At 49.0% G+C, this 12,791-nt stretch overlaps 1 protein-coding gene across 1 annotated transcript in view; it reads right to left on the bottom strand.

Annotated features, from left to right (window-relative positions):
* Slit1 (slit guidance ligand 1) overlaps positions 1-12,791 on the bottom strand; it is a 150,622-nt gene that overhangs the window by 133,655 nt on the left and 4,176 nt on the right. Inside the window, exon 2 of the mRNA XM_027407335.2 lies at positions 357-428. Coding sequence (XP_027263136.1) covers positions 357-428 — 72 coding nt within the window. The remainder of the gene's footprint in view (positions 1-356; positions 429-12,791) is intronic.

The following is a 12,791-nucleotide window of genomic DNA, read 5'->3' as shown; positions in this document are numbered from 1 at the left end:
AATCTATCTGTGGTTTAGGTTCCACCCATGGTTTTCCACCAGAGCAGGCTGAAATAGCAGAGACCTGTAGACTCTCTGTGCTACCTGCTCTTCCCTCAGCCCCAGAGGCAGAAATAGCCAAGACTGCCCCACCCAAGCCCTCACCCTTTCTTTTCAGTCAGTAGGAGTCAGTAACCTCTCTGGGTCAGGATGCTCAACATCACCCCCTCCACCCACTCAGGAGGCTCCTGACTCCACAATAGAAGGCCCCGTCTAGCTTGTAACTCTCAAACTCCCATGAAGACCTCCATCTAGAGACCCAAGACTTGGGGGTAGGGTAGATTCAGACGGTGAGGGGAACAGCAGCCGATACTCACAGCACTCGAAGCTGCTTGAGCCCAGCAAAGTCGTTCTTATGGATCCGAGTGATATTGTTGCCGTTGAGCTCCCTGGCAGAGAAAGGGGGAAAGGAAGTGGTGAAATGAGTGGTCTGCCCCGCCAGGGTTCAGCTCAGACTCCCCTCCACCCGGCTCAACTCAGCAGCCCCTCATCCTGCCTGCCAAGAAGCCCAACAAGCAGGCGGGAGCCTCTATGTATCCCCCATTCCCGCAGCAGGAACAGTAAACATGGCTCACTGCTGGGGTTGCAGAGTCCCTCAAACATGACTCCACTCTGGGGACTCACCTAGATGGAGAGATAAGTCACAGAGGGGAAGAATCTGGAAATAGGCCATGGCAGGGGCATTCTGGGCATCCTAGCCAAACCTCAGAATCCCTACCCATAAAATGAAGGGCACCAATTGTGACAGCCTCATAGGGTTCACACCAGCATAAACAGGTAAAGACCATGGCTGTCCTTGGGGACACTGCAGATTTATCATGGGTGGCAGTGCTTCATATGCTGGCAGGAGCAGCAGGAGAGGGACGTACAGTTCAGGGACACTGAGGAAGTGAGACTTGAGCTGAGTAGCACAAGACAACAAAGGCCTGCCCAGAGGAGGCATGGAGCAAGCTTAAGGAAGAGCCACTGAGTCAGCCCAAGTCTGAGGAGAGTGACAGACAGACTGAGAGTTGGGAGCTGTGGGTCCAAGCAAACACGGTGCCTGAGAAAGCAAACAGAGAAAAAGCAAGGAGCCAGTGAAGGGCTCGCACAGGAGCCCGTGAGGTCATTCCTGAGGCAGCTAGCAGGAAGGTATGGCCAAGGAGCCTGATGTCCCATCCCCAGGGACCAGACACACTGTCACTGTTTCCTTCTCTCGTACCACCCTGGGTGTCTGCCCTGTCCTCCCTTCCAAGGTCATATCTGCCCTTCCCTTAGCCCACCTACAGAAACTAGAACAGACCCTGGTGGACATCTTCATTGGCACGCTTGACACAGATCCCACGTCAGAGGCCAGATGGCCCTCTCCTACTCAGCCTCCTAGTGCTCTTTCAGCCTCTATCCAGAAACTCCTCTTCCCAAAGGGCCTGCTCAGCCTCAGGAAGCCAGGCCACTCCAAAGGGGAAGTTCTCAGAAAATTTCAGTATCAGAAAGTTCTTGCATTGTCTGAGCCACACCAACACACATTCAGACCCCCGCTATCCCCTCCAGCATCAAACTCATTCCTGAAGCAAGAGCCACACTGTCACCATCACCTGTATGCTTCCCATCAACCTTAATGCCCCTCCCAAACACACACATGTACATGCCCACGCTCACGCACACACACACACACACACACACACACACACACACACACACACCATGTTTACCTGTAAGCCATTCTTCTCACTTAACCAAACAGTGGCCAAAACTTCCAGTATGGCCATGAGCTCAAACCAAGTCCAAGACACTTTGTCCTGGAGTGTATTGAGAGGTATGTGATCTAGCAATGGTCCACAGGTGCTTCCCCTAAGAACCGTGTGTTCTAGGCTTCCACATGCCCCAGGAACCTAGTGCTCACCTGAGTTGCCAACATGACCACGTGATGGATGACGGAAAGTCAGTTTTCAGGTGCTGGGTGTCCCAAGGACAACAGCTGAGAGATGACAGAACCCACAGCCGGGACCTTCTGACCCTAGGGCCCAGGCTGTCAATCAAAGCTGACAAGCCAATAATTCACTTGACTAATCATTCTCTGTGCCTAGGACTCTCTGTCCCCTTCCCTTTCTAATAGGATCGGAGGGGGCTTCAGTGATGTTCCAGGTTGCCAGACCATGGGCAAGTTTGCAAGACCAAACTCCTTCCTTATTCTTACTGCTGTGGGAAACATCTTCTCCACAAGACAGGCTCTCGTAAACACTAAGGCTTTATCTTAATTGATCTAAACACTCTTCCCTGGAATGGCCACCAATCTGTACCTTCTACAACACAACTTTTCTTCAAACCCTGGGGCCATCTCTGGGAACCCTTGCTAATTGGCTCTGATGGCAGCATGGCAGCCTTCCTTTGATCCATCACGGTGAAACTTCCAGCCACAAACCCCACAGCACAAGGGAGTTTGGGCAGTTTCGTTTTTCTCATAATAAAAGGCGCATCTTTGTTGGTTTATAGGGACAGAAATGTTAAAAGCAACCGTAGTGAAGTGAGAATGTGTCCCATAGGCTCAGGTTTATGACCACAGGATGCTCAGTGGATGGCACTGTGTGGGGGATTATGTAACCTCTAGTAGGTTTGGCCTGGCTGGAGGAAGTATATTACTGGGGCGAGCTTTGAGGGCTCACGACCTCACCCCACTTTCAGTCTCCTCTCTGTGACCTCTCAGCTTCCTGCTCCAGCCTCCTGCTGTCATGCTTTCCCTCCCATTATCGACTCTCCCTTTAGAAACTCTTCTCTAGGTCTCTCTTGGTCATACTATTTTCACACATTAACAGAGAAGGAACAGAACTCACATGGTCAGCTGTAGAACCAATGCTTGGCGTGAGCTACAGACCGGCCTAATGACAAAGAGAGCTGCCACGACACAGAACAAGATGGCAGCAGGATACAAGACAGCCTGTATTCCATGAAAGCCACTTCCGTACTCACTGTCCATTCACACTCATGCACAGATGTGTGCCCAGGGGAGCCACACAGTTCATAGCTATATCTGCTAAGTGGTAAGATTAAAGAAGATGGCTTTTCATATCTTGTCTGCACTTTAATTTTTATAAACCAATATAGTATCAACTTATTTCATTTTTAAATTTTTAAATGAAAAAAATTAATTTTAAAATTGTAAAAATTAGTGAAGTGAATATTTTTTTCAAGTTCTTGGGAAAGAAAGAAAAAATGAAAACCACATATCACTAAGAATAATCACTAGGTAATCCCCATTGATATTCCAGAATATTTTTCTCTGAAGTCTGTTTTATTTGGATGTAATGCTTATCTAGCTGAGGTAACCTTATAAGTGCTTTGGGAAAACTTGCTAAGACCGATTTTTTCTTTTTTACTTTTATTGATTCTTTGAGGATTTCTCATCATGCATTCTGATCCCACTCATCTCCCTGTCTCTTCACATCCACCCTCTGCTCCTACAAACCTCCCCCCAAAAACAAAACCAAATGTAAAAGAAAAATGAAAACAAAAATAAAGATAAAAAATAAAAAAGCAGGATAAGAATCTCATCATGGACGCTGTAGTGTGGCCGGGTGAGTCACACAGTTTACCCTTTAGTCCATACATCTTTACTTGCAAGTGTTCATTGCTATGAGTCATTGGTCTGGTTTGAGGCTTCTGGTTTCTGCTACACCACGGGGCTCCTTGTTTTATAAGGCAGCTGGCTATAGGATATTCCCAGTGCATTACTGACAAAAATGGGGGAAAGGCAAATGCTAGGACTTGTCTGCCTGAGACAGGGCCACCATGGAGTTCAGGAAGTCCCCAGCATATAATTCCCACTGAGGCAGGTGGAGGTGGACCGGCAGGTAGTCCGAATTATGGCTGGCACCTGAGCGTCTCCCTTCTCACTGAGCTGGTGAGCGCACTTGGACACGACCTCATGGTGAACACACTGGGACACACACCTCAAGCCAGTTCCTCCTCCTCACTCCTTACCCCATCACCATGTGAAAAGATACTGGACAGGCAAGGAAAGGGCATTCATCAACCCACGTATAGCCTTTCCCGGGAGTCCCTGCTGGTGCTTTCCCAATGTCCCTGCCCAATGTACCCTCACTCTCAGTGGCCAGATCTTAGTGTCCCCTCTCTAGGGAGAACCCCTTTCTTTCCCATGTCTGAGGGCAGCTGCACCTTAGAAATGTCATAGAGGCCTTAGCAGAGACGTGGCCTTCCCAAGGTCGTCAAGCCCTTGCCTCAGCAGGGCAACCATGGCCTCTTGCCAGAATACAGCATCCGGGCCTCTGTTCCTCTAACAGGTAGTCCCAGAGTGTTACCATGGAGGTCCTTTCCCAGAAGACATGCTGCTGGAACTCCTTCAAGACCACTGCAGTCAGAACAGCAGGAAGTGTGCCCGCAAGGGCAGCTTTCAGCCTCAGGGCTCGGAGGAAAGGAAAACGTCAGTGGCAAAAGATTTTGGAGAAAATTCTCCGAAGCAAAGCTATGTAGGGAAAAACCAAACCAGAAGGAGTTCCAGAATCCTCTCAGGAAGCAAGGATATTCACCAGCATCTGGGGGTTTGTGAAAATACAAAGAGGGGTCCTCAGATAGCTTAGACTTCAGGGTGCTCCACCTGGTCTCCTCTGTCTGGAGCTCTCTGTACTCCCTCACCAGTGCCCTACCCTGGAGTTCCAGCTGTCCCAGTTCTCTAGGGACTGTGGTGGCCCAAGCCTGCAGTGGTCATGGGAAGCTCTCACTAGGAATGAGCTGCTTGCTGGGCCTGGCTCTTCCCTTTGAATCTTCCCAGGGATTAATCAAGTACTTCAATAGGGCCTTCGGAAATGCTGCCGAAAGTACCTCCTTAGTGCTGCCCAGAGTCCTGGGGCCCACAGAGCCTGGCAAGCCATCTGCAAGTGGGTCTAGCTGCCTGCAAAGCCCCCTCAGGCCTTCAGCCTTGTGCTAGCTTCCTGCAGATGCCAAGGGCTCCCCACATTCGCCCTGGCTCTCCTCTAGTATCTGTTGGAACAGCCATAGCCAGGGGAGTCTTTACAAGCTATGAATCAGGTCCCCATGTAAGTCCTGGAATTACTCTTTACCCCCTTTACTGTTGGAGTCAAGACAAAACATCCTTACCATGCATTATAAGCTCCCCATTGTGCCTGAGGCACTCCCAACCCCCAGGCCCACTAGACTCCAACCCTGGGCCCTGTGGCAGTCTTTGAGCCTGCCCTCCCCTCGGCCTAACTCACTCCAACTTTCCAACTTTCCCTTCCGGGGGGCAAACCTTCCTCTCCAAGAGCCACAGTCACCCCCTACTCCACAGCCCAAATCAGGGATGGCTCTACAGGGATTTGAAAGAGTCCTGAACTAATGTCACATCCCCAAGTTGTTTTATTGGTTTGGTAATTTTGTTTTGTTTTTTTGTTTGTTTGTTTGTTTGTTTGTTTTTCGAGACAGGGTTTCTCTGTGTAGCTTTGGAGCCTATCCCGGCACTCTCTCTATAGACCAGGCTGGCCTTGAACTCACAGAGATCTGCCTGCCTCTGCCTCCCGGGTGCTGGGATTAAAGGCGTGCGCCACCAATGCCCAGCCGAGAGATGGCTCATTAAAGCCTAGGCTCATAACCAAAATACTGATAATTTTTTTCCTCACCTCTTCCATAGTCAAACACACACGGCACACGACACATGTTTCAATCGGCTTTCTGGAACACAGAGTGGATCTGCCTTAACTTGGTATGTTTCCAGGAGTGCTGGCTTCAGTGGGTTCTCGGCTTCCCTGCTCCCTCCCCCTGCAACCCATCCCCACCCCACTTAATATATGCACTCCACAGATGGACACGTCCTGAACACTCCATGTACAGAGTGTGCCCCTTGACAACAACCTCATCTCCCCCAGGGCCTTCTGTTCTCCTAGATGAGCCCAGTGTGAACAAGGGATCGCTGCTGGTGAAAGCAGCCGGGCACAAAGGTCCCCCAAGCGCATCTGTTGCAATGTGTGTAGGACAGCCTCCCACTGAAGGCTGGATGATAGTCTGTTGTGTGTGTTTATGACTTGTGCATCCATTGGCCTTTGGCCTTTGGAAACAGCGCTGCTATGAACATGTATGTAAGAGTTCTTCAAGTCTCTGTCCTCTATTCTTTTGGGTCATGCAGCATATTAGTTTGCTTTCTATGATATGATGAAGCACCATGATCGAGGCTACTTATAGAAGGGTTTGTTTGTCTTACAGCTCCATCGTATGAGCATCCGGCATAGCAGCAGGGTCTAGCCACTGAAGACTCACATCTTAAACCACAAGCACGAAGCAGAAAGGACAAACTAGAAAGAGAGCTTGTGAGCTCTCAAAGCCTACTTCCTCCCAGAAGGCTACACCTCTGGAGAGTCTTCCTCAGTCAGTGCCACCAACTGGGACCAAGTGTCGAATTATATGAGCTGTATAGGGGACATTGTCATTCAAACCACTATATATAGTAGTTTGTTTGGTTTGGTTTGGTTTGGTTTGTAAGACAGGGTCTCACTATGTAGCTCTAGCGGTCCTAGAACTTGCTATATAGATGAGGCTGCCTCATCCCCAAACTCACTTGCCTCTGCCATCTGAATGCTGGGATTAAAGGCAGGCACCACCACCACCCGGCCAGTAACTCCACTTTTAATTTTTTGAGAAATTGCCATCTGGTTTTACACAGCAGCTGCTCGCTTTGATGTCCTCACCAACAGGTGTTAGTTTCTGTCTGGGAATTTTTTTTAATAGCAGCAATTCCAGGAGGAGTGAAGGGATTGGACCCAACTCAATTCCAATTCCTTGTACTTTTCTATTCTGAGAGTCAAACTTCAACTGGTCCCTTCATTACTGGGACCTTGCATCTGGCAATTTCTTCCTCTGAGCTGGGAGCTACCTGCACACAAGAACTGCACGGGCAGCCAGGATCCTCCCAAACAGCCCCAGGCCTCCCAGTCACCCCCCACCAGCAGTCACTGACTTCCTGAGGTAACCCCCTTGCACCCCATGGAGTCTCCTCACTACCCTGCACCTCTGGATGAGATGCCCTCTCCCTGTGCCAGTTGGTGAGTTTACAGGAAATGTGCACAGGCAGGAATCGACAGTGGAGAGGGGTCACCAGGTGGCCTCAAGGCCCCAGTGCTAAGCACTGACAGGTGCTGTGTAGAGCTGGGTGAGTGAAAGGAGTGAAAGCCTTATTAACATCTGAAGAACAGCAGGCTCCAGTCAAATTTAAAAGCTACACACAAACACATCTCACAGCCTCATGACTCAGGGACTCTCAGCCAACCACTGAGCAGCCAGCTGTCCTGTCCCCACTGCCGATGGCCCCACCTCTCTGCGAAGCTGGTTAAAGTAATATCTTCTCCCAGGACTGCTACGCAAGACCGGAGTGTAGATGAAGCTCTAAAGCATCCAGGAACAGCTCTGTGTCCACCTTCTCTGACCTATGGCTGCACTTCTCCACTCCCCCGTCAATGCCCCCGTCCCACCATTGCTATAACACAAGCAAGCAACTCCCTGGGACTGCTTGACTGAGTTTCCTGTGCTGCCCTCTCCTCCCCAAACTTCCCACCCCCTCTCTCCCACCATCTGCCTCTGCCTGCCTTCACTTCTTCCAGGAAGCTGTTAGTCCCAAGCTGCGGTAATCTTGGCCTCCTGTGCCAGCAGCTTGCCTTGGCCCTCAACCTCAAGAGGGTGGATGGCCCTACCCTCCTCATCCTCCTCCCCAGCTCCACCCAGTGCTCCCCACCCAAAACATAGCTCCTCCCACATGCGCCAGCCTTCCTTTGCCACCAGCTCATCCCCAAATCCTCTCAGTGTGGGTTAGAATTAGAGGCAAGCACCCTGTGGCCTCAAAGGGTGCACTTTTTTCATTAGGAGACCCAAGAGCAAGCAGCACTTCCAGATCTCATTCTGTGCACCCCAAATCTGAAATTGCCTTTGCCAAAGACTACAGAGTCAGTATGTCTGGGATGAGCCTGGGAATGCAAATTTTGTGCTAGACTATACGGGGTCTCTCCCAGGCTGGGCCTGTGGACCTCTCCAAACCCCAGCCTCAGCCCTGTGGAAATTCTATGATGACTGAGAATATCTGTCATGGCTGGCAAGATAACCATATACCTAGCAGCCAAAACTACCCCAAATCCACCGCCTCACAGTTCTGGGGTCCAATGTGTCTCACTGGGTTAAAGCTGAAGCACTCAAGGCTGCCTGCCCCTGGCCATCTCAGGAGTGTCCCTTTCCTTACACTTCACTGGCTATATACCTTGGCTTGTGGACTCTTCCTCAACACCCTCTAATCTCTCACTTCTGTCCCCACATTTCCTAAGTCTTGTCTGGCCTTCTTTCCTTTTTAGGGAACCTTGATAATGCTGAGCCCACTCAGGTGATCCAGGATCACCCTCACAGATACACACACACTGTCTCACAATCTCAATCCCATCTGCTACATTTAACCGTAAGGTAGTAAGGTTGTGTGTGCTGGGGATGTGGATATGGGCATCTCTGTGGGCTGGTGCTCAGTCTGTCACTGTGACCTTATTTTCTAAAGCAAAGATCAGAACCCATGAAATGTCTCATCAAGAGTGGAATTGTCCAAAGGAAAAGAACTCATTAAACACATATTTTTTGAGTGCCATGTTCCAGATACCATGGGTAACCTGTGCCCTTGGGAAAGTAAAAACCTAAGGTATCCCCTAGACAAGCCACCCTGTAAAGGAGGTACAGGCAGGCATGATGGTGCTAGCCTACAACCCCAGTATTCAGGAGCTTAAGTAGGAACATGATGAGTTTGAAGGCAGCCTGGACTACATAGTGAGACCCTGTTTCAAGAAAAGGAAGCATATTATTATGGAAGAGTCCTTCCAAAAGAATTTAATTAAGGAATATAGAAAGACTGGGAAATAGGAAATAATAATTAGACAATGATTATTGAAGACAAGATTCATTAGTCAATGCTAAAATTAATAGCTGACACTTTAAGGAAACACAGGACACTGTAGAGTCTCAAAGCATCACCCCAAGCCTTTCACCATCTGAATGTGGAAAGTCACTTTCCAGTGGAGGAATCCAATAGACATCATTTTAACCCAGGGATGCAGGTTAGCCAGCAACAAGCCACATGGATACATCTGCCCACATGACACTCTGAGGACACATCACCCCTGTGACATTCTTGCCAAAAATGCACAGGCTCAACCAAATTATGAAAAATACTAAACAAGTCCCAGAACTCAGGAGACAGAGGTAAGTGATCTCTGTGGGTTTGAGGCCAGCCTAGTCTATATAGTAAGTTCCAGACCAGCCAGGGAAATGGTAAAACTCAGGTCTCAAAAACTAGACAGACAGATACCTAGACAACCAAATCAATGAACTTTGCACAAAATAACTAGCTAATGATCTTTCCAAAGAGTCAAGGTTATGAAAAGCCAGAAAGGACAAAAAGCCTGCCCCAGACTGTAACAAAATACAATGTGGACCCCTGGGATTCAGGGGGCCATTTGTGGGTGAAAAAGAAAGCCCTTTGCTTGGTTAATAATATCATAACTATGCTAATTTCTCAGTTGGCTAACTGCACTGAGGTTACTAAGTTATCACTGGTGGAAGCTGGTTGAAGTGTGTAACCCATCTAAATTTCTAACTCATTCAACTCTTTCATGAATTAAATCAACTAAAACCATTTTGTGGGGAAAAAAGCTTTTAATTTAAAAAAAAGAATAAAGCTATAGCAATAATGACAAAATCCCAGCCACAGAAATCATATAATTGACTTTCTCCCCACTGCTGGCTGCTGCCCTTCAATGCCATTCCAATTATTCTACACACCAAAGCGAGGCAGCAGAATTCCTGAAAACACCATTCATACTTGCCCCTCACGGCTCAAAACCCCTGGGGCAGATGCTCAAAGGGGCCTGTCAACAGGACACCAGATGGGCTTGCACCGGCTCCCACCAGCACAATCTGAGACACTCTCAACGTCAAATAGTAATGGTAACGAATTAGATGCCAACAAGTAAAATAATAACACAAGTCTGTTATAAATAGACAAACAGACGAAGAGGAGGGGGAGATTGCTTCTTACCAGCAGCTGGTGAAGAAAAGACGCATCCAGGAGTCAACCATTGGGCCTGAAGCCCCAGACAAAGTTCTGAAGGACAGCTTATACACACGGCTTCAAATGTCTCCCAGAAATTACTTAACACAGAAGAAAACAGATGAACCTTGACATCTATGGACCTAGGGATCAGAGATAAAGTCACCAATGCCAGGACAGACTGACATTGTGTATCTCCTCACAGGCCACAAAGAAGGGAACAATGTGATTTATTTAGAATTCTTAGTTAAAATGGGATGTAACCCTTAGGAACAATTGGATAAAGCCAAGCTGAAGGACACACTGCTTGATAGTTGGACTATAGTCCTCAGTATGTCAGAGTCAAAAAGAACAAAGGCAGAGGAGACACCCCAATTAAAGATGAAGAGCCGTGACCTCTAAATGCTATCTGGGGTCTTAGATCAGAGTCTGACCTGGAGAAAGTGTTGATAAGACATTACTAAAACAGCTGATGAAAACGGAACATGGGTTACCGAAGAGATAACAGTATTGTGTTATTGGATGTTCTGATTTTGGTAGATTTGTTGCCCTTAGAAAATGCACAAATACTTAAAAATTTACAGGGTCTCCATCCTATTCTTAAATGGGGAAAAAAATCACAAGGCCATATGTGGTGATACATATCTGACACCCTGGTCCTTAGGAGGGTAAGATGTGGGATCGTAAGTTCAGAGCCAGCCTGGGCTGCAAAGTGAGATCCTACCTTAAAAACTGCATTTGAGCATGCATGTCTTAAGTGTGAGCGTGAGATAGCTAAGAAAGGACATGGAATAAAATGAGCCTGGTTAAAGGAGACACAGAGTTCCTAGCCCTTCTGTCGAAACTTTTCTAACAAAATGAAATATGACAGTGAGCACAGGGGCTCTTTGTGAGTGATGAAAATAACTAAACTTGAACTGGGATGGTATTTGGACAACTCTGCCAATTTATTTTAAAATCATTGACTTTTTGAAAAATTAATGCAAGCTTTTGCATACAAGTACATACACATATATACACACTCACATTCACACACACACACACACACACACACACACACACACACACACACACTCACGCCCTGGCAGCTTCCCTTTCTCAGTACCTTGAGCCACTGCTTCCCTAGAATTCATCCACAAAATTCTTCAGGTGGATGTGCTCCTCCTCCCCAACCCTAAATCCATGCGACTCACCTCTGTGTCCCCAAACACACTTACCCTTCCCCCACCTCCACCTGCCTTCCAGATTCAAACCCTAAGTTGGCTCCAGCCCTGCCCCCACCCTCTCGCTCCCTGCCATCACCAAGTGCCTCCCATCAATCACCCTCATCTCTGCACTGATGGGACACCGGCTACAAACTGCACAATAGGCTAAGCCCTTTATCAGGGTGATTTCATTTCAACTTTACAAGCCGACAAGCAAAATGTCACCACTGGTCCCAGGAAATCAAGTCACTACTGCCCAAAGTCTCCCAGGTGGCAGCTGATGGAGCCAGGATGCAAACTAGGCCATTGTCACACTGATGCCTGCCTGTGCTGGAAGCTGCTGTGCTCCTTGTCCCTACAGATGTCCTTGCATGCGTATTCTTTCTCTCCCAACCCGCTGCAAGCTCCCAGAGGAACCAGCCCATACCCAGACCTCTCTTGATGTGATGCTCACACGGCAGGTGCCCAACAGCTGTTTGTTGGCCACGGGCTGGGTTCCAGAAAGGAGAGGAGGGGGTGGCAAGCTCCATCAAAAACAGGAGCCAATTCTCCACCCCCAGCACACCCCAGCTCCCTGGCTACTGCCCAAGGCCCGGCCGTCATCTGCTCTGGGTAATAAGTATTTGTATGGCGATAATTACAGCATTTGGGAAGAAAATCCCATTAAGCAAGAGCCCTGCCGAGCTGCTAATGCCGGCACAGAACTGGAGGCGGCAGCTCCGCCAAACGCCTGCCCGTCTGCTCCTGATAACGCGGGGGGGGGGGGGCTGCCTGTCCCCACCGCCCCACACGGGCCCTAACGCGGGGGGCTGCCTGTCCCCACCGCCCCACACGGGCCCCAAGAGAACATGGACGCCCCTGCTTGCAGCCTTCCGCAGCACGGACCAGACCCTGGCACCACATCGAGATGGGGTACTAAGGAAAGACTCCCAGCCACTGCCCGATGAGAGAAGAGGGTAAGTATTGCAGGGCTCCTGCACTGAGTGGCCCCGAATCCTTTTATGTCCCTGGAGCTCTCTGTCACGTTAATAACAATGATAATCGTGCCATTTATTGGGCACTTGCTTTCTGCCAGGCTCTGTGAGGCACACAGCACCTCTCTGCCTATTATGGAGTTCAATCCTCTGGCCCAGCCTTTGAAGCAGGTCCTATCATTACCCCCACTGCATGAGCAAGAAACCGGGGATTTGAAGCATTGCGCTCCTCCTAAGCACTTATCTCAATTTGCAATTATGTCTTTATTCTCCTATCAGCCATTCTTCTCGATCCCCTGCTGGACAGGAACTTGGGGAGAGGCACTTTCTCCTTCCACTAGGCAAAATGCAGAGAGCCCAGTAGACAGCAGCTATCTGTTGAATGAGGGAATGCAACCCCACAGGATGCCCCAGCTGCCAAGAGGCAGAGCAAGATTAACAAAACACCAGGCAGGCGATACCAGAGTCATGCCATCACGACCATCCACCCTGCAGAGTTCCTTCTCCCTGTATCCAAAG

This window comes from Cricetulus griseus, chromosome 3, assembly GCF_003668045.3.
Source record: "Cricetulus griseus strain 17A/GY chromosome 3, alternate assembly CriGri-PICRH-1.0, whole genome shotgun sequence".
NCBI classification, from domain to species: domain Eukaryota; kingdom Metazoa; phylum Chordata; class Mammalia; order Rodentia; family Cricetidae; genus Cricetulus; species Cricetulus griseus.
This window is presented reverse-complemented; position numbering and strand designations above follow the sequence as displayed.